The 22,356-nt window shown below is 36.6% G+C and overlaps 2 protein-coding genes across 5 annotated transcripts in view; both read left to right on the top strand.

The window, feature by feature from the left end:
- Positions 1–1,869: 1,869 nt before the first annotated feature.
- On the top strand, positions 1,870–3,684 carry LOC148172023 (uncharacterized). The gene is made up of 4 exons (XM_088042429.1): positions 1,870–2,172; positions 2,216–2,689; positions 2,765–3,008; positions 3,058–3,684. Exons 1-4 carry the CDS (start codon positions 2,073–2,075, stop codon positions 3,548–3,550), a joined length of 1,311 nt encoding a protein of 436 aa, XP_087898555.1. The 5' UTR covers positions 1,870–2,072; the 3' UTR covers positions 3,551–3,684.
- Positions 3,685–3,771: 87 nt separating this feature from the next.
- The window catches only part of Pde11 (Phosphodiesterase 11), a 29,915-nt gene continuing 11,330 nt past the window's right edge, over positions 3,772–22,356 (top strand). The window contains exons 1-2 of one of the 4 annotated variants that reach the window (XM_088042427.1): positions 3,772–3,918; positions 14,403–14,483. Coding sequence is in view for 3 of the 4 variants with exons in the window: in XM_088042423.1 (XP_087898549.1) it covers positions 9,995–10,040; positions 14,403–14,483 (127 nt within the window). In the remaining variant the exon portion in view is untranslated. Of the gene's footprint in view, positions 3,919–9,979; positions 10,041–11,159; positions 11,696–14,402; positions 14,484–20,732; positions 20,848–22,356 lie in introns of those variants that run through there. The other 3 variants (XM_088042423.1, XM_088042424.1, XM_088042425.1) reach the window with 3 other exon arrangements.

Below are 22,356 nucleotides of genomic sequence, written 5' to 3'. Positions count from 1 at the left end.
CCGAGAAAAACGATGGCGCAAACCGCATCTCAATATCTCTAATAGTTTCCGAGATATTTAACTTTGAAAATTGGGAAAAATGAGAAAAAATGAAAATCAACTATCCGAAACTGTGATCGGCCATAACTCAGTTATTTGTTGTCGGATCTGAATTTAAATCCCAGATTTGGAATCTGCGTAAAATTCTGCGTTCACTGATGTATAATAACTCAAGTTTACTCTAAAAAACAAGGGAGATATCGATATGAGAAGTTTGGCCATAGTTTTAGTCATGAATTTTTGCGAAAATTTGCAAATTTCGACTTTTGGAAAATCTAAAAACGATTTCTTATGTAAAAAATCGCGAGAAAAACGATGCCGCAAACCGCATTCCAATATCTGGAATAGTTTCCGAGATATCGAGCATGAATTGTTTCGAACCTTCGAAAATTTGACCCTCTGGCGACAACCCAAAATTTCAAACGGCCATAACTCGGTTACTTATTGACAAATGTTAAAAAATTATAATATTTTTGGATTCAGCGTAAAATTTTGCGTAAAATGAGACCCAAATTTGTTGAGTTTGCTTAATAAATAAACGAGGTATTGGCCAAAAACTGTTTTGAAAACATCATTTTAGGGTGATTTTCAATCAATGTTTTCAAAATGAAAATGTCGTTTAATAGCATTGAATTATACATCAGTCGAAAGAGGAGCTCAAAATCTATCTACTGGCCAAATTTGAGATCTATAGAACAAATAGTTTACGAGTTATGGCCAAAAATAAAAAAAATGAAAAATTTTCATCGTTTGAGTCGTATTTTTTTTTCGCGAAAAATCGACTATCGAATTTTGGGCTTTTAAGCACTCTTTCTAATGTAAAATGAGCCGAGAAAAAGAATGGCGCAAACCGCATCTCAATATCTCAAATAGTTTCCGAGATATTTAACTTTAAAAAATACGAAAAATGTGAAAAAATAAAAATCAACTTTCCGAAACTTTGATCGGCTATAACTCAGTTATCTGTTGTCGGATCTGAATTTAAATCCCAGATTTGGAATATGCAGAAAATTCTGCGTACACTGATGTATAATAACTTAAGTTTACTGTAAAGAATTAGCGAGATATCGATATCAGAAATTTAGCATAGTTTTACTCATGAATTTTTTGCGAAAATTTGCAAATTTCGACTGTAGAAAAATCAAAGAACTTTTTTTATGTAAAAAATCGCGAGAAAAACGATGGCGCAAACCGCATCTCAATATCTGAAATAGTTTCCGAGGTATCGAGCACCAATTGTTTTGAACCTTCAAAAATTTGAAGTTTACAGATACATTAAAAAGTGAAAGAAAATAAGTAAACCACTGTAAGCATGCATCAATGTAATTTTTTTCTTTTGTTTTATTAATTTCAAAGGTTAGCCAACAAAAATTATCATTACGCCTACTTTGAAAACCTGTTTTACTACCTCAATTTTTGAAAAAAATGTTTTACTTTATTTTGGCCTCTACTGTTTTATATTTTGACATTTATTTGTAGAGCCATCTGTTAATCAAAATTGACATGTAATTACTTCAGGTATCTAACTTGCTGTCTAAAATTGCTCCTTGGTAAATCGGTAAATTTGCAGAAAAAAATATCTGACAAACTTAAAATAAAAACATGAAAATAGAAATGACAAAATAACCGATCTTTAAAAAAATTACATAATGATAAAAACAAATGCCAAGCAATTATCGTGTAAAATAAACAATTTCGTAAGCAAACAAAGCTGTAATTTGCATTGTTTATTTACGATGACCTTGCTCATTGTGTGAAAGCAGCTTTACATCAGTTTTATCAATGTGTAAATGTAGCTTTACCACACGTCAAAACGTTTGTCTTTCCCCTCCGCTAAATTTCCTCCAATCGCATGTCGGTTTGTGATCACGTGCCTGAAGTTTCCATCGGCAAATGGCGGCTTACAAACATGATCACATCCACATGTTTGTAAAATCCCGAATTTCCATTAAATGTTTCCAGTATTTTTTAGCATAACAGTGTTTAAGTATTAGTTCCCGATAAATCTGCCTCATTTGCCATCGCCTTACAACATGTCAAACGAAAATAACCGCGAAAACATGGACAACCGTCAACCGGAAAACGCGACGATTTTATCAGGGACAAAAAACGAAAATCCTTCAATTACCAGTGGTAAGCTCGTTTTTGCATCCAGCACGTGGTTTAGTTGGTTTAGTTCCAGAAAAACGACAGTCAGAAACGTGTGATAAAAGTGTCTGCGAAGAGAAGTTGCCCCCAAATACCAGGGGAGCCAACCCAGGAGTTGTAATCAAAAACTCTGAATCGGAATCGTTAAATAGTCTTTTAGTGTACGACAGCGATTCGAGTTCGTCGTCAGAAATAGAAAAACTTAACCTCAATTGGAGGGTTCAATTGGAGACTGAAGAGTCTTCAACCTCGTCGTCGTCATCGTCCAGTGAAGACGAAGATGAGGACAGTGATAGTACCAGTGAAGAAGAAGAAGTCAAAGAGGTCGCTCCGACTCTAAACAAGGGGGCTATTAGGAAAAGTAACCCTGTGCTTAAAACAGATGGGGAAATGTCTCTAGACCAGTTGCCCCCAGTCCCTGATTTGTCTAAACTGAACATTAGTGTCGAGGATGAAAATTTTGTGCACATGGGGCATGTCTTGGGGATTGTAGATAAGTTAGGTGAGTGAGTTTAGAATGACAGATAACTTAATCAGTTGGCAGTACTGAAGCTAACGCGTTTTTTATTTCTTCTAGTTACGGTGGCTGCGATCCCCAACTCCCCCGCCTATGACTTGGACACGCTTCTGTTCCTTGACAACGGCAAGAGGCCCCTGGGCTTCGTCTTTGATGTCTTGGGGCAGGTGACCTCCCCAATCTACGCCATCCGCTTCAATGCAATAGAAGACATAAAAAACCTCCAACTCCAAATCGGGGCAAAAGTATATTCGGCCCCCACTAGTAAACACACCCAGTACGTTTTCCTGCAGCAATTGCTCAAGTAAAATCTCCCATTACCCCAAAACTGATAATACAGAACTTTTTTTCAGAATGAAAGGAAGCGACGCCTCCTGGCTCGGCGACAACGAAGTTCCATCAGAATTTGCGGATTATTCGGACGATGAAAGCGAGTCCTACCAACGTTTTGGTATAAAGAAGCTCGGCCCCCACGTAAAACGCACGCATAGTGGCGATAATCACAAGAAATTTGAGAATACAATGAATCGCCGGAATATTCTTAATACAAAGTTTAATAAGTACATGGATTCGTATAAGCAGGCACGTTTGAATAAAGCCAAGGCGAAAAAGGGGGCGCCACAGATCAACGCCGTGCCTGCGTTCGATCCGACGGTGCCGCCCCCAAGCCACACTCCATTTTACCAAGGACTGCAAGTGTTGCCGCCCCCGGAATATTCCACCGAGAACAACAATAGCGGAATGAGTCATTTCACCCCGAGTTTCTTCATGAATAACTTCGTTGCCAACTTGGCCCAGCCAAATTCCGCTGGTTATTACACCAATCCAGGCCCGTCTCACGAATAGGGATGTTTGTTTTTTTAAGTTGTGTATAAATTCATGCCATATAGAAGACTGTTACTGTTTTAGTTTGGGTTCACAATTCGGTTATCATTGGTCATGTTTGTTTCGTATTATTTTCTAATAAACGTTTAAAAGATGATTTTGTGTTGGCAACCCTTCCAGCGCGAAACTTTCTCCGACTCGCGAATCCAACGCCGACTGCGATGTTGTACGCACACACGGCTAACTGCGATCGCGACGAAATGTCCCGCATTCTAGTTCTATTATCGCTAGGTAACCGTGAAGAATCAGCTGTTGGAACCTCGGACCTCATTAGTGCGTGTTTCTAACGAAAAAAATTTGGTTTTGACCACCATCACTTACTAGGAAACGTGAGTCTATTTTTTATCCAGAATAAGATTTTGACCTAGAAGACGCTTTATCTATGTTTATTGATGTTTCACTTTTTTCGATTAAGGTCACTTCACACGGAAGCGCCGTGTCTGACCTCTCAGATTTTAAAGTGACGAAGGCCACACTTTGTGACGTCGCGACGGTGTAGTTGAACGACTTTTTTATCGACAGGTTCTCGATGGCTTCATTTTTATGCAGAAAATATGTTAATTGGTTGTTGAGAAATCTGTAAGCACCCCATTTTTGAATTCGATTAGATAATTATGCTAATCAGAAACGAATATGGGAATTTTGATGGGAGGCACCTGTCGTGGGCTCCACCAAAAAAAAAAACAGTTTAATCATCAATTATAAATAAATGAAGCGCAGCACGACGCAATCGCCTTTTTTTTAACAAATGAATGGAAAAAAATTGGTCCTTGATCAACTCCATGCGGCGCGCTGAAAACTGTAAAAATATGATGAGTTGCAATAAAAATTACCACTACGAAGTCATCTGCTTTTACGACTCAGCATTTAGCTAAATCATAAAATGTTTATGTTGTCACACTAATGAAAAATCGTTAAGCTTTAGTGACTGCAGTTCTTATCTTGAAACTTGCAACTTTGTGGTCATTCCTATTTTGTTGTATTCAAGTTTTGCGTAAAAAGTTCCTGATGAATGTTGAAGGACGCGAGTAATCTGTTACTACGTTGTAAAAATTATCATTAAATTAATAAACGTTACTGAGATAAGCGCATTACGAATATACACAGTGTTCCATAAAAAAGTGCGCGCTGTGTACCAGGTGTTCCACGAATTAAAGGAAATTTAGATTTGATTTTTTTCCTGTTTTCCTAAAGCTCCAAATTAAAATCGGTTAATGATGGAATATGCTTTAAAAGCTTCTTAATTAGAGAGCCATTTTTAGGATCCAATCCTACTGCATACAAAAATCGAATCAAAAACGTGGAAATTCAAATTTCCCACTGAAAATTGGAGAACTGCCACTACAGTTGGTTTATGTTGCAAATGTCCACCCAAGGTCACAAATATTAAAATTTTTGTCGTGTAATTTGTTCTTGTTGCAAATGTTGCAACGGCGGTGTCATGTGAGTTGCGTTTTGGCAGGTTTTGGGGTATAAAAAACGATCGTGGAAAAGTTCTGTAAATGTAAATCTGTTGGAATTAAGTATATTTGTTACCGTTTTTAAACAGTAGTCGCATCTGAGGGAAATTTCACTTCACTTGAAATATCTTTAAGGGTCCGAACTAATTTATTCACATAAGCTTGATGCACAACAAATTTCTGTCAAAATACACAAATGTCAAATTTTGGGGGACAATGATGCCAACCTTGTCATATTAAAATTTTCAAAGCTAATTTATCTAAATTGTAAAGTGGACATTGGCTACAGTCGGTTTAGGTTGCAAGTGCCCACTTTGACAGTTATTTCCTTATTTACGGGTGAAATCTTGGCGAAGTGTCATTGGAAATTTTAAGGTGACAAGGTTGGCATTATTTTTCCCCAGAATTTGACATTGCATTAAGATTTATTATCATATTATATTATTTATTTATTTTTATAGAGCCGGCGTTTAAACAAGTTTCAAATGTAGTGAAATTTCTTTAGATGCGACTGCTGTTTTTTAAAACGGTAAGAAGCAATTTTATTTCCAACACATTACACTGACAGAATTTACACAATTGTCATTTTACCCCAAAACCTATTTCACATAACACCGCCATTGCAACATTTGCAACAGGAACCAATTACACAATGAAAATTTGCAAATTTGTGACCTTTGATGGATATTTGCAACCTAAAACTTACTTTTGAAACTTACTTGTGCAAGGGTAGTGTACCAACGGTATACAGGGACCAAAAAATTAGTTTGGAAAGGCATAATTTGCAGTAAAAAGCTTAATTTAGGCACGTTCACAATTCTTTAGAACACAATCCGCTATATCCAAATTTAATTTAGGTTCGGCAGACCAGGAAAAAAATAAAATTGAAATTCCCATGTTATTTCCTTATTTAAAAAAGCTTAAAAATTTTAGCCTTCAGTAATAACTGCACGAAATTTTAATAAAAGATCTACAGTTCAAAAATGTAAAGTTTTTAAAAACTTCTCTTGCGTGAAAATTGTGTTTGTCTTAGCTTGATCCACTGTAAGATTAGTTTCGTGGAAATGAAATATTTCCTGTCGAGCCGAAAACACTGCCCATTCAGAAAATAATAAGAAATTGTTATCTAGCATCTGCTCCTCAAAGCCACTTCCCTTTCCGCCACAACTTCAGAGAGGAAACTCGTTTGAAGACTTTCGCATTTCGATAGTTTTCCTCACACTCCACAAAAAATGGTCAATTTCTCTTGTGCGCCCCATTTTCATGAATGACGATATGTCTGGAAATTTACGGTCGCATGAAAATTGGTGGAAAAACCTTTCACTTTATCCTCCACAGAATGGGTTTATTGCGTGATCAATACACTCAAAATAGACTCCGCATTTGAAAGGGGCTTCGTGTAAACAAGTTTGTTTATTAATTATTGTTTTCAATTAACTTACATTATTGTGGGGATGAAATTTGTTGCAACCCCAATTAAAGTGATTGTCGGAGCTGTGATCATTAATCGCCGCCCCCCACGACGCCCATAAATAAATCTAAATTGACGTTATTTATTGCTTTCCTTGTCCCATATCGCGACGACAAATTGCAGAAAGTACTCTTTTATGACACCCTAGGAAAAAATAATTAAGTAATTACGCATTCGGCGTTGGTAATGTATGCTTTAAGCGCCACATAATCAAGTCACTCAAGTGTATAATCATGTTTTATTGGTCGCCTTTTAATGCATTAATTACAATAATTTATAGAAACGACATACACGTTTAAGTATGTTTTTTAATTTCGGTTTTAATCCCACATTCTTGGCGGTTTTACAGAAAATTACTTCGCTGATGGAATTTTGCCGGAGGATGACGTCATTTTTACGATTGTGGATGATCCTCCAGAGGCGTATCGTCAATTTTTTCGGTCGTTCGGAAGAATTATGTAATAACGATCGACTGAATGATTTAATTGAGGTTTATTTTTGTAATCACACTAGTCAACAAACCTTGGAAAAAAGTTGTGTTGGAGAAGTCATTTTTAAAGCCTCCTGATTACGAATGTGCATGTTCAAAGTAGTGAACTCCCTAGATTTGATTGGCATAGCGTTAAAATTACCAGAAATAATAAGAAATTTTGCTCATAAAAATTTGAAATTTTCGTATCAAAATAAAAAATTTGTAAAAACTGCTTTTTTTGCTCTACAATTTTCTAATTTAATGGAGCTAATAACCAACTTAAAAACAATAAATTCTCCAAATTTGATAGGTATAGCGCTAAAATTACCAGATTTACAAATTTTTACACAAAAAATTAGAGATTTTTGGTTCGTCCGCATAACAAAATTTCTCAAAAATTGACTGTTTTGGTGTGAAATTTTGTAATTTGACGGACTTAATAAACATCTTCAAAGCAGTGAACTTTCTAAATTTGATTGACACAGCGTTAAAATTACCAGAAATACAAATTTTGATTTCGGGAACATGCAAATTTTTAGTTCATCTCCAAATTAAAAATTTCTAAAAATTTTGCTTTTGCTCTACAACATGCTAATTTTATGGGGTTAATAACCATATTAAGAATAATAAATAATAATAATAAATAAATATTAAGAATAATAAATAGCATGAAAATTACCAGAATTACAAATTTTTATAGAAAAAACTGGAAATCTTTGGTTCGTCAGCATAATAAAATTTCTCAAAAATTAACTCTATTGGTGTGCAATTTTCTAATTTGACGGAGTTAATAAACATGTTCAAACTAATGAACTCCCCAAATTTGATTGGCATAGCGTTAAAATTACCAGAGATACAAATTTTTATTTACGGAAATTGCAAATTTTTAATTTGTCTCCAAATTAATTTTTTTTAATTGCTTTTTTTTGCTCTACAGCATTCTAATTTGATGGAGTTAAGAATTATCTTAAAAATAAAAAATTCCCCAAATTTTATATCCATAACACGAAAATTGCTAGAATTACAAATTTTTATGAAAAAAATTGTATATTTTTGGTTCGTCCGCATTATAAAATTTCCAAAAAATTAACTATTTTGGTGTGACAATTTTTTAATTTGACGGAGTGAATAAACATGTTCAAACCAGTGAACTACATAAATTTGATTGACGTAGCGTTGAAATTACCAGAAATACAAATTTGTATTTACGGAAATTGCAAATTTTTAGTTTGTCTCTAAATTAAAAAATTTTAAAAATTGCTTTTTTTGCTATAAAACATTCCAATTTAATAGAGTAAGTAAGTAATAACCATCTTCTAAATAATAAATTCCCTAAATTTTATTGCCACAGCACGAAAATTACCAGAATTACAAATTTTTATAGTAAAAACTGGAAATTTTTGGTTCGTCCGCATAATAAAATTTCTCAAAAATTAACTGTTTCGGTGTGCAATTTTTCAATTTGACGCAGTTAATAAACATGCTTAAACTAGTAAACTTCCCAAATTTGATTGGCATAGCGTTAAAATTACCAGAAATACAAATTTTTATTTACGGAAATTGCAAATTTTTATTTTGTCTCCAAATTAATAATTTCTAAAAATTGCTTCTATTCACTACCATTTTCCAATTTGGTAGAGTTACTTCTTGTGCTAAAAATAATAAAAATCCCCAAATTTCATTGGCATAGTGTGAAAGTTACCAGAATTACAAATTTTTATTTAAAAAAAAATAAAATTTTTAGTTCGTTTACTATAAAATCTGCTTTTTTGCACTACGGTTTTCCAATTTCATTCTAATTTGATGAAATTAATAATCATCTTAAAGACAATAAATTTACCAAATTTTATTGCCACGAGAATTCCTCAAATTTTATAACCATAGCAGGAAAATAATCAGAATTATAACAATTTCATGGGTACTCAAAAACAACTTATTTAACAAATATGAGTCCTGACCTGATGAAGCAAAACGGGCTTCGGATTTAGAATCAGGAGACAATCGAGTTTAGAAATCAAAAACAACATCAGCAGATTAAAATTTATACGTCATATTACCAATATCTCATTTAGCGATATTTTTTTATCACTATCTGTAACATCTGTCAAAAAACCCCAAATCTTATCGCTGGCACTCTTACGATGGCCATCGTAATGAACTATCAGTTGGACTCTAACTTTCGTCTTCAATATTACAAAAGACTTCTACACAAAAAACATAATCTTATCTAAAAATCAGTCCCAAAAAACAATAAGATTTCGTCACCCAGCGATAGCATCAGCTGATGAAAAATGTGGCAACTGAAACTCTTTTGCAAATTACGTATAAGATAACTTAACAGCTTCCGGCCTGCGTGGAATTAAAATTACATAAATGCGGGTAATTCTGTTTGGGGAAAATGAGAAAAGTTTTCAAACCAAATTTACATCTCATTGAAAACTTTCGTGAATTATTTTTCAGTTCTGCCCCGCCACTGTTCTAACAAAGACACCTCTAAGAATTCTAATCATGTGAGTAAATTACGATTTCGCGAGGTGGACTGACCTCTGGAGAAACGTGAAAAAACTTGGCAATGTTGCGAAAGATGTGAAAAGCGCAACACGACGAAAATGGGGATCGAAAAATTGCGTTCACACCTACTTATTTGTGTTTAACGTCAATTAGTGGTCATCAAGGCTGGTGATAGGGGAGGTGGGGGCTCGCCGATATTGACTTACTATGTCAACAGTCGAGGTGTAGCTGTGGTGGTTGAGAAACTTTTAACGAAAAAAAAAAGAGTGGGCGTCCCGATGTGCTCATTGGTTTCTCTTCCCCTGCTAATTATCTTCAATTAGAGGGTATCTGCAAGCACCATCGATTTGGCTAATCTCATTATTATTGAATTTTCCCACTTAGCCTATCTTATCTTGGTTTTCTCATCATAATACAGCAAAGCACTGTTCAAAACATACCTCTCTGTGCTTGATACTGATTTTAACACCGAGGATGCAAAGTGAATTACGATGATGCGGACGAAGAGAGTAAGAAAAATCGCGCCTCTCATCATCGGTGAGTATTTTTTGTGTTGGAATGAATCTTCACTGATTATTTCCGCTCTTTTGATTCTCCCGTGACGTCGAAAGCGACGGTTGCTAAGGTAACTAGGGCGTCGCGACGCTTCCGCGTTTCCGACATGTACTAACAATGAAATGTTGCTACCATTGTCAAACGGACACGCAGTCTATTATTGTTTGGTTGAATTGTGTAAATATTGAAATTGAAAATACCACACTGTTTGTTTTTCCGCTATCTCGAATGAAGAGAGACGAGGGTTTTGTTAATTTAATAATGTCGAGCGCTACATTGTGAACACTTGTTTACTTCTGGAGGACATCAGACACCGCATTTTCACCTATTTCCATCTGGAATAATATTGACGCTCTTTTTGTTTACTTACATCTTTAAAGCTTTTACGCATTATCTCAATCAAAACAAATTATCGCGAGCTGGTAATGCAAGAACAACAAAGGAGACTCTGCGTTTTTTACATGTTGGCAACAATGCGACGACAAGAATTTTTTATAGATACAAATCATTTTCACCGTCGATGATCATTTAGACACGAAACAATCTTTATGTAAATTTATTATCACATTTATCGCCTCTCAACTTCAATTACTCAGTAATTTTAAACGTGTTTACATTTTTGATAAAGTGGCGTTTAAATCCTACATAAATAATAGACGGGATATTATTATTACCGCCAAATACGTCCCAAAAAACCCCGCGATGTGACCAACAATACACCGCCGGTAATACAGGAATCTTTCTTTTAAGGTCGTCAATTTTGCAAGATTAGCGCTTTTCATGCCTTTACTTTTTTAATTTGCGTGTTTTTATGGTGTTTTTATTTCAATTTCCCCCGTATTTCTTTATTAAAAATCGAATTTATTGTTAGTGTGAAGATTTCTTTCTGTGGTTTGTACACTGTCGGTAAGATGGCGCAACGCGTCTTAAGAAAATAAAAAGAAAAATAAATCATTGAGTCACTCTTCCATCTCGCTGTAATTTATAGCCTCTATCCCAGCAAAATTTAATTAACCCTTCGACCCATCAATATGCGATAACCCAATTACAATAAACAATCGTGCGTCGCAACACTCATTTGTTTAAAATTTTGACAGGCTGTCAAACGTCCAAAAATAATCATTTATCGAAGACGCGTGCGCGATTTGGCTTAAAAAACCACATTTTAATGTGTTTAAAACACGAGCTCTTTCATTTTATCACTTTTCCATTCTCGTTTCCTCGTGTTTATCGAAAGAAGCTAGCAAGTTTCCGTCGTGGCGTTCCGATAACCACTTCCGGTAACTTTTCTGAGGTTATGTCGTGTGCCGTCAAAACATCATGATTATTTAAACAAACGTGACTTGTTTAAATCAATTAAGTGAAGTGACATGATTGATTGGTGATTGGGAGGAACGGGCGGGAAATTTGAATTTGACGGGAGATGTGTGCTGATGGCCTTGAAAAACGAGCGATTACGTTATCAGGGCGAGTTATTAGTGGTGTTATCTAAATAGCGCATGTTACTTAAAGTTGGAGTGTTTATTAAACATTTTGAGTGGAAACACAAATTTGGGAGTTGGGGAGCATGCTAAAGAGGAGGCTGGGAAGTTCAGTTGGTACTCCTTGTTCTGGATAATGGATGGTGATTTTTTGGGGTAAGGACAGGTCTACCAACCTAACTATAATACTCTAATTCCATACATCAAAAATGACACACGAGCTTAAGTTTATTGTTCGGAACTGTAAAGTAACAGTAAAGTCAGATTTTAGAACAATACCCCGCGATGTTTGCTCAGTAATCACAATAGCTATGGAAATTTTATGATCTGAAGTTGTAAAACTGCACGCCAAATAATTAGTTATTTAATAAGGTTGCTGATCTCTTATCTAGAACGTTTCGATTTCGGATTTTGGCTTCTTCAGGTCAATGGAAAAAACTCTTCTTTCTGAAAGAGAGCAACCACGTCTGAAACGTCGTCTAGACATAAAAAAGGTTCTTGGGTCCTCTCTGTGTGTGTATAATTGTTAACTCTTCTTTGGGTTTGTAACCATTTCGAATTTGGGTCCCCCATTGGCCGAGTTCCCTTCCATCTCAAGACTTCCACGTCTATCGGAATCCAAGCTCGAAATCGAACAATGCTATAGTGTAGAGATGTCGTTTTTGTTTGTTTGTTCGTGGCGAAGTCGACGACCGTTGCATACCGGTTACAACAACCCGACCTCACCAACATGAAGCGATTCCTATTTCACCTGCACGTTCCATCGCCTCGTCCATAATCCAGGAAGTTCCCCGTCTGTCCGTCACTTTCCCATGATTGATTGAAAAGCAAAATGGGGAAAAAACTCATCAGACTCTCGGGCGCTATCAACCCCCGGGACACAAGCCAAGTGTATAATAAGCGACCTTGAACGTTCTCGGACTTGGCAGTCTTTGGGTGCATTTGGCCTTTTGCCAGATGTCGAGACGCGTGTGTTCTGCAGGAAGATCCTCGTCTAGGACGTGATCGAAACGAAACGAACGTGGATTTTCAAAGAGGAGAGGCGTTATTGTAATTGGGTGTAAAATGAGACGGCTTGCCAAGCCGACAGTTAATTATAGTTGTTTTTAATTAAAATTAATTAGCAATTAATCTAGGTTATAATTCAACGAAATCTTGCGACGACCTGATTTATTGCCACAGTTCCTGTTGCGTATTAATTAGTGGGGGGCTGTGGATCACAGTGGCAAGGACACTTTAAAGAAAGTGTGATCTATAGGAAGTGACGTACACCTACTTGATGTTTAAACAATAGTAATGCGAATCGATAAATTCTTTTTTAGGCGACTTAAACTGAAAATGAACCTTTTAGGCCTCAAGAGCGGCCTAAAAGTGAGTCTTTTCTGGCCGCAAATATTTTTGGCCAATCTATGGTGGCGCCATCTATTCATAGTTTTGCATATTACATCAAGATACCGACATTAACCTCAATTTTATAATTATTTGGGTAAAATCAAATCGAAAACTGCTATAAAGTGCAACAAAGAGGTGTTGAATTATCGAAAATGAACATGTCTAGCAGTGCTGCTGCAACAACATCAAAAAGCACATCACACCTAGTTCATACAAATTGTGAAGCTACACATGCCGAAACAGCAAATGTAAATAAAGAAAATATGAACTTTTCTAAAGGATTCATTAATATTTACAATTGTTATAAATGATTAAATCAATAAATCATAAATAAAAATTAATTAACTTGTAAATTTAATGATGTCGCCTAAAAAATCTTGTGTGTATCACAGCTAAAAAGTGCCATTTTGCCCTCGCCTCGGCCATTAAAAAAAGGCTCGGCCAAAAATGAAACACTTTTTGGCCTTGGTTCACAAATAACTATACTAGATTTCAGTTCTTAGCGAGGTCCAAAGGTCGAACCTGGCCCGAAATTTGGGACTGTACCCAAAAACTGTGTCGAGGAATGTACTTTTTAGGGACATTTTTAAACACCAAAAGTTGCCGACATGTATGACAGCATTTTGACAGGAACGTCATAATTGTAAACATTGATGAGACATTTACATTTCGCGTTGGAATAACATCAAAAACTGTTGAATTCTTCCGAAAATATGAAGTTATTGTCTTACAAATTGAGATGGTTTTTAAATAAGTGGTTTCTTTGTTGGTTATTAACAGTGAAGTAATAAAATCTCGCTGACTTTTTGAAACAGGAAGGCTTACTTAATTAAAGGATTGAAGAATTTTGATATATTTTGATATAATCTTGCCCCAAATTGCCTTTGTATGAGTTAGGGATACCTTTTTGTACTGGACGTAACCAATCATTGCGAAGTCTTCAATGGCAGCTTAAGCATCGGTCCAGTTAAAAAAATGGCCGGTATCTTACTTTTTAGTGTTTTAATACGTACTTTCAACTTACAGTGCACTTTTTAAGAGCCAGAAAAGTTTAAAAATTTAAGTTTGTAGGTTAGAGTAAACAAATCTATTTTGACAAATTGACGTATGACACGATATCCCCCTCTTCTTCAAAACATCCCAATTAGTACCAACTTTCATGCATTTCACTAACATAATACAATATACTGGTCACTCATGTATACTAGTTGACATTAAAATGGGGGCCTCGCTATGAATTGAAAAGAAGTATATATCTCCGTACTTCTGTAGAATATCTTCATGAAATTTGCATGGATCCTCTAAAACTCTAAGGGAAGTTTTCTTATTGCGTCTAAAAAATGTAACATCTGGCCGCGCCGAGATATATGAATGAATTGAAAGCAATTGATAAGCTAAATATTTATGTAAGAAAGTGACGTGTGCAAGTAAAAACCTGTCACCTCCGCCACTGACCGTTTTTCCGTTCCAGAGCCGGACATCACAAGCAAGCTGGCTCTTCCGAGTGGTAGCGCATCGCCCCCTGTCCTGTGGGCTTCCCGTCGAAAAACAGGTAAGTCTGCCTACCCAAATTAAACGTATTTCCTGGCGGAAAATAACCTCATGGTCACGGCACGGCGTCGCTGACGTCCGCGTGAAAGTCAGCCAATTTTTTTTCCCTAGTCACCAAAAGTGACTAATATGGCGTTTTCCGAACGAAACGACCGGATCTACAATTAAAAACGACAAAACTTAATCGAGCGAATTACAGGAACTGTTCAAATGTAAACATGTGGGGGCGGCGTTTATGTCATTGTTGGAAAGCTCGAAAGACGTTGAAACCGGATGACTTGCGATTAAATTAATCCTTCCGTCCAATGGACGTCTAGACGGGGCGCAATGCGGAGAATCCGGGAGCGGTGATGTACGGTCATTCACTGTGCACGAGTGCATTTTCGGAAAAATCCGGCGGCGCCCAACGCGGGGCCGTTTGCCAGGTGGTGGCGCCCGACAAAAAGCGCTCTAGCGAGCTCATTTTTCGGTGTTTAGCGCTTCTTCTCTTTCATTTTCCGCCAATTTGTTCCACGCCGAACGAATTACGGTGTAAGACAACACTTTTCGCCACACTTTGAACTTTTGAAGTCCCTCGACGTTTAGCGAGTTTTTTGTTTCGGAAAGTCTAGACTCCGGTTTGAAAAACGCGTAGATTTACCAGCTGATACTTTTAATTAAAAGGCCTGTTTTCACCGGAACTTGAGAAGATAGCGTCAGATTTCATTGTTTTGAGGCATCTCATCATAACACCAAACAACATTGTTAAACTCTTTTGATAAGGACCGTGATAACACTTGTTTTAGTACAAAAACACTCGTTTTCGGTTACATAAAGTTGTTTTGGGGTGATCCAAATATGAGGCGATCTATGTACTTACGCTGCGCTGATTTGTTAGGATTGTTATCACCTGTTTTATCACATTTTTTTCCAGTAATCAATTACTGCCACAGTTTTCAAGGTTTAATCATAAACACCTGAAATTGATAAGTCTACACAAAATCTCATTTTTATAATTTTGGTCAGTCAACAATAAATAATTACTTCTCAATTCGTCCGTTTTTGTCAAGTCTTTGTCACAGCTCGTGGTTTTAATCGATTACTTAATCTAGAGAAAGTCAAAGTCAGTTACCACATCTACTGTCCGTTTTTCCCCCGTCTTTACATTTCCGGTGAATTTTCTCCCCGTTGCATGCTTATGGTGGTCTAAAATTTCGAAACGCGTCCCATATGGTAAACGTCTCGACGCCACCGGATGTCGTGGGTATCTTCCGGGTCATGGGCGCGCCTCCGGTCGTGGGAACATTAAACAACGTTCAGTCACCGTCCATCGATAAACATACAACCACGCGTCCAACACAAGAAGTCGGAATGTCGCCAAATGGCTCGAATCCACCGCCAAAAAAGATAACTTATCGCTGGTTGGCGGCGGTTTTTCGACATAATTTTTCTTCCGTTTCAATGCAGAGCTCGTAAATCAAGTGAATTTCTTTCGGTGATAAATCGGCCGTTTCCATGCAGACGAGGGTGGAAATGTGACGGTATGCCCAGACATTTCCCGTCAAAATCCGATTATAAAAAGTGCGTGCAGAGACGGACGCTACTGAAGGGTTGGGGATGTAGGGAGACCGAAGAGCGGTTTCGACCAGTGGCGTGCTTTGACCAGAATATTGAGAGCCGCTACCAGAATTTGGTGGTGATGGCGGAGTACGAGGGGCGGTCGCTGGAAGAGTGGCGGTGGCGGCATTACCAAAACCGCAATATTCCACAGAATTTGGAAGAAATTTGTAAAAAAATTACACATTGTCTGAACGAATAAACGTCTCTATAAAACAATAAGCGCTCTCTTATTGATTTTACCCCAACTTAAAAGTATTTCTCTTGATTACGATGTTAAATCGACCATTTTATGTCTCTGTGACCAAGTCATTTCACGAAATGACATTTTCTGCATTTCTTGCCACAAAAATATACGTTTTAATTCGATTGGTACAGCCATGGGCGTTGGTACAAATTAATCAATTTAATCACCTTTTTTCGAATCAATGAGACGTCGTGTTTGCAATTAGCGAAATGCTTATTCAATTAATTAAATTAAATAATTGTGATTAATTATCGGGGCGTTAATTGGAATGATGGCGTATAAATTAACGGACTCGCGAGTCTTAGAAGTGGACGTAATTCGTTTGGGAAATCAACGAAATTTGTTATTGGAGTGGGCGGGAGAATCGTGAAGATTGCTCTTTTAGCTGTGACCATGTTTGGAGAAGTGCAAGGAGGTGGAGTTTTTGTAATTTTGTTTTAAATTTGACTTGTTTCAATTATAATTGCGAAATTTCATTCTTAAAGAAGTCCATTTTATTATGGATATTAATAGTGACAGGAAACAATATTAAAGCAATGATATTTGATGGACTTATTGCTCTGGGGAAAATTAGAGACTTTTGCGAAACAAATATAAAATTTTCGGATTTTTTTTAATTGTAGGAAAAACTGAAAATAGTTGTGACATTAGCGCAATGAAATTAGTGCAACATGTTGCTTTAGAATCGTTTATAGAATATACCAAATTACAGAAATTTGAAACAGTTCAGAATTTTGGCATTTTTTATTTCTTAAACAAACCCAAATTTCAAATTTCATATCTTTGACAATTCTAATGTTAAAACAATAGTGTTTGTTGGAGTTATGGTTTTAGGGTTGTTCCAGGGGTTATTACTCCTCCAAAAAGGAAAACACCTGACTTCCCTTAATTTTCCAATGTTTTTATTGTGGTTTCGTCCAAACTCTCCTTATTTTCTTATGATTTCGTCGAACTTCTCCTAATTTCCTTATAATTTCGTCTAACTTCTCCTGATTTTCTTGTGATTTTGTCCAAACTCTCCTTATTTTCTTGTGATTTCGTCTAACCTTCCTTTAATTCCTCGTGATTTCGTCTAATTTCCCCTGATTTTTTTGTGATTTCGTCCAACCTCCTCTTATTTTCTTGTAATTTTGTCAAGTTTGCCTGATTTTGATGTGATTTCGATTGATCCTCAGATTTTCTATTGATTGCCTCTGATGGATTTCCCCTCTTTTTATAATGATTTCGTGTTGGTTTTCCTGATTTCCTAAGACTGATACACCGATTTCTCAGGGAGGTTAACCTCTCGGGGTTGTTCTTTAAGTGAAGAAAAAATGAGAATTTGAGAATTTTTCATTTGTAGGAGAAACTCAAAATTAAAAAAATCTATTTTATGCTTTAAATCCAGCAGTTTTGAGATTGCTAAATTTTGGAAATCTTCAATTCACGAACAAACCAACATTTTAATATATTTTTTTTAATTCTATATCTTTGACAGTTCTGATGTTAAAGCAATGGTGAACTTATCGCTTTAGAATTATGCTATAAAATATGCTAAATAATAATAATAAGGGTTCTAAATTTTAGATTATAGATTTTTTATTTGTAGGTAGGAAAAACTCAAAATTAAAATTTTTAAATTAAATATTCTAAATTTTCCAGTTTTAAAGTTGCAGCAATGAAATTTGTTGGACTCATTGCATTAGAAGCTTTTTTTGGAATATACTAAATTTCAAAATTTTGAATTTTTTTATTTCATGAACAAACTCAGAATTCCAATTTTTTTCTTAATTTTTTATCTCTGACGGTTCTAATGTTAACGCAATGACATTTGGTACTCTTATTTCTTTGGAATTGTTCTATAATGTTCTTACAGACTTTTAGGAGAAAAAGTGAGAATTTTAAGATTTTTCATTTGTAGGAGAAGTAAGAAAGTTCAATCTAGGATTTGAACAATGTATTTGCCCTCTTTCTAAAAATGAAATTTACAAGACTTGAAATTTGAAACTTTTCCACATCCCATCTATCATCTCGGATTTTTGTGGCAGATCTTATCGAAACGTTTAGAAATTCGCGTTGTTTGCTATCATACAATTCAATGTTGTTATCTTTTCCATCCGATCATAATTGAATCCTATCTACACATTTAATAATTGTTGATTTAGCTGGCCTCCAATGAGAAATCGATGTTTGTAAACAGTCCACTTCGAATAAAGTAGTTGATATTTATTTAATTCACTTGGGTGGATAATTTATGTATCAAAATTCAACCACGTATCGAACCGCAAATATTTCTGATTTATTTGAAGAAATATCAGAAACCGTAATAGCTTGTAAAAAATTCAGTATCGCAGCGTTCAATTTCGTCTGGTAAAATTCCCCGCCTCCTTGTGGCGGCGTTGGGGCAGAACAAACCTCTATTTTCACCTTCTATTTTCTGAAAAATAATTAATAGCTCTCCGTCCTCATGCCATTTTATTATTAGAAACGCAAATACATTTTCGCGTGTCTTTGAGCAGTGACACGAAGGTCCTCTTTGACAAATGACGAAGACATTGTTCTTCTAAAAAAAGCCACGAATTGGACTCAACCCTCAACCCCGATCGCGTGGACCTCCCCGTCCATATAGATAATTAATAAAAGATAAAAGCTAATTAAGGAACGATCCTTATAAAGCTAATTAAAGTTCGGTCAAGGGGCGAACCTCCAACTGATATTCCAGTTCAGTCGGTCGGGGGCGGTTTTCACGTGCGATGCGAAAATTCTGGTTCAAGTTCACGACTTCCCGTAAGTATCAGTGACGGGTCAAGGGTTTGTCGTTACGTAATTAGAAAGTGGTGAAAGAACCAGGGAAAAAATTTCGCAGAAACAAGGTCGCTCGAAAATTTTCCATTGATTTCTCTTCCTGTTGAGAGGTGAGGAGAAAAAACACCAAAAAGATGATTATGGAAAAAATCTGGCGCCTACGCCACGGTAAACACAATGAAAAGTCTGCATGTTAATGTTGTATTATGTTTATTTGAACTTTTTACGATAGAACGAACAACTTAAGCCCAGGAGCGTCTTGGCGAGATTTTATTGTGTATACAATTATTGCGCTTATCGCTACGCGAACACCGCTGAACAGCCAGTTTTTGTAGAAAGGTGCATTCATGTTTACATGATCTTGGCAACGATCGAATCGACCTTGCTTTTAAAAGACAGGACGCCAAAGGTTTTGTACACTTGCAAATATCAACACGAGGCAAATAGTTGGGATAAATTTAATTTTCGCAAAGTGCAAAAGTCACAGTCACCTCCAACGCCAATTTGTTGGGCGAGTGCGGTCCTGTCACGTCTCACACTAACGTTTGAATTACGCGACCAATTGATAAAAACTGACCTAACTCACCCCTCAATCTTGATTTGGATGCATCACCCTAGTAAGATCGTTTCTTCCATCAGCATCCCCTAAAAACGCCATCAATTTCACCCCTTCTTTGTGACGACACGAAAACTTTGCTCGTATCCAAGAACTGGGTCAATTCATCCCTAATCCAAGCTTTACTTTAACTCGAAATGCGTCAACTCCATTTTTCATTTCTCTGTTCATAAACGATAAAATTTCGGAGAGAAAAAACCAAACAAAATCGAATTAGCAAAAGCTGTGATAATATTTTGACGCGAGTATCCGGGCAGAATAAAGTAGAAAAATAAAAGTGCCACTGAATTTTGACGCGAGTCATTTTAAATACAGGAAAAACAACAATGGGGCTATCAATCATGAAAATCAGATTGTGCTCTGACAGCTCCTGTCGTGATGCTTTTATCGATCTTCATGATTCCTCCTCTTCGTAATTAATAATTTAAGAAGAAAACTTTCTGGCTAATTTGGGTTGTGTCCCAATTAGTCCGCCCTTTGATTCAAGATCTCGAAAATTATCTTATCTTTTATCTGTTGAAAGCTGATCGTGAAAACTGAGTCCAATTTTCATCACAATAAAATAACAAGACCTAAATGCTATTTCCAACCAATCTTTTCAAATTGATGCAAACCAGAACCACGTGGAAATAAACAGTTTATCGCTTTCGATAAAAGTAGACGAAAACAGTGTAAAATACGCGAAGAAGTGTTTTATCGTGTTTCTCATGATGAATTGGAAAATTTTTGATTAATGTCAAAACAAATCACTTCTTGGACAAGTCAAGGATGTGGAGCTTCCACGTGCCGAAACAGAACATGCTAAAAAATTAGATCAAAGTTCGATAAAGAATAAGCCTAAATTCCAACTCGTTTGCGTTGACTTTGCCGTTTTGCAAATTTAAAAAGGAGACCCAAAACTTGATATTTCGAAAAATTGTAGTGAATTTCAACTTATTGGGTCCGAAAAAGCGAAAATTTCCAAAAATTTTCTCGTTCTAGATATGGCTTTGCCGTTCGTTAAACTTAAGAAGAAATAATAGTGAAACAAAAAGAACAGGAAAAAAGAAGAAATCAAAGAATGAAAAATGGAAAAAGATCGAAAACGTGTCTTCCTTTGGCTTCCATTGAACTACAAAACAGGTGAGATCCAGGAAGAAGCTTCAAAAAAAAGAGTGCTAACCGCTAGATTCGAAAAAACCATCAAAAATTACCATCTAGCGTGCAAGAGCACCCATGAATCATTCAAACACATGAATGACTCGTCATTCGCAATCATTCATCTTTTTTCGAGCGGAACCATATGTGTCATGTTTACATTTTCACACAGATAACAAAAACGGCCCGTTATGAGCTCCGGCAGTCCCAAAACGGTAATTTGTTGTTTGACTCGAGCACATTATCGTTACTTTCTTTGTATTTTTCTGAAACCTCCGGCGCCAATTCAGATTACCACAAATCGAAAGATAAAAGTGAAATATGTAAATAAGATCCAAGTGCGCATTCCACGTTTCGGCCTTCGTCAGAGCATCTTCCATGATTTTTCCTCGGCAGTACCATGAAAACGATTTCGATCGAGATCAAACATCTTCGAAGAGAGAGACGAAGTGTTGCGGTGTTTGCCATCGGCAAGGTCAGGTTCGTGGCGCCACAACGAACTGTAAACGCCGTCCCTGGCGCAAGCACCAGCACGATATTACCACGAGAGAGTCTGCGGGCAAGTTATGCGGATTTCGTAACCGCACACTCCAATTACCGACGGCGTAACCGATACTGCAATTAAGGAGAACACTGGATTATCGACGGGGATGGAAAACTGACATTCCCAACCTCAAACTGTCACATTGACAGTTTACTATCTAACCTCAAACTGTCAAACTGACAGGACAGTCACTACTGGCAGCCAATCGGAACGTCCGGCGCCAAAATTTGAACCAGCCTTGACTGGAATTTCCACAACTGTCTTCGGAATCGGTAATAAACGTAATGTTTCTAATGTTTATTTATGATACGTCGAATCGTGGCGGCCTTGCGTTATCTCCTTTCGGTAGTCGAGGCGATAAGTTGGCGGCGATACAGTACGTTTCCTACATCGACTAAATAAAATAAAATAAAACAAACTACACGTCAGAAGGAGCCGAAACAATGACGAGACGCAATGTGGCGACATGTCTTGCGCAAGTTTTGCAATCACGAAAAGTTGGGTGTTGAGAAATTTATCTTTTTGAAGAATATGTTGGTGGCACTGTTAAAAATGTGTCACAGAGCCACCAACACTGCTTTTTAAAAAATAAACTCTTACATAGACTTTGGGGCCTTGCGTGTCGTTAATTGCACCCCCGGCAGCGTATCTTCTAAGCTTTCTATGTGGTTATCTTGGTTGGTAATCCTGCTTGTCACTTTTGACAGTTCTGTGACGTAAATACGGAAGTGTATAGGTCCTGAAGGCTTGTCTCATTTCATTCTCGAAGTTTTGGGGCAGAACTGTTATTTATAATTTTATAGCCGGACTTGCACTCGAAGTTGGAATTTCTAGATTAATGTGGATTACAACGAAACCCACAAATTTTATGTGACAATTCTGGATTTTACGACGAAGTGGGTCGTATTCTGTATTATTGGATTGTGGAGATATTAGTGGCTTCTTGGGAG

The sequence above is a fragment of the Gnatocerus cornutus genome, chromosome 7 (assembly GCF_029298725.1).
Source record: "Gnatocerus cornutus isolate USDA-ARS CGAHR chromosome 7, icGnaCorn1.1, whole genome shotgun sequence".
NCBI classification, from domain to species: Eukaryota; Metazoa; Arthropoda; class Insecta; order Coleoptera; family Tenebrionidae; genus Gnatocerus; species Gnatocerus cornutus.
The sequence above is the reverse complement of the archived record's forward strand: the minus strand, read 5'-3'. Positions and strand labels throughout refer to the sequence as shown.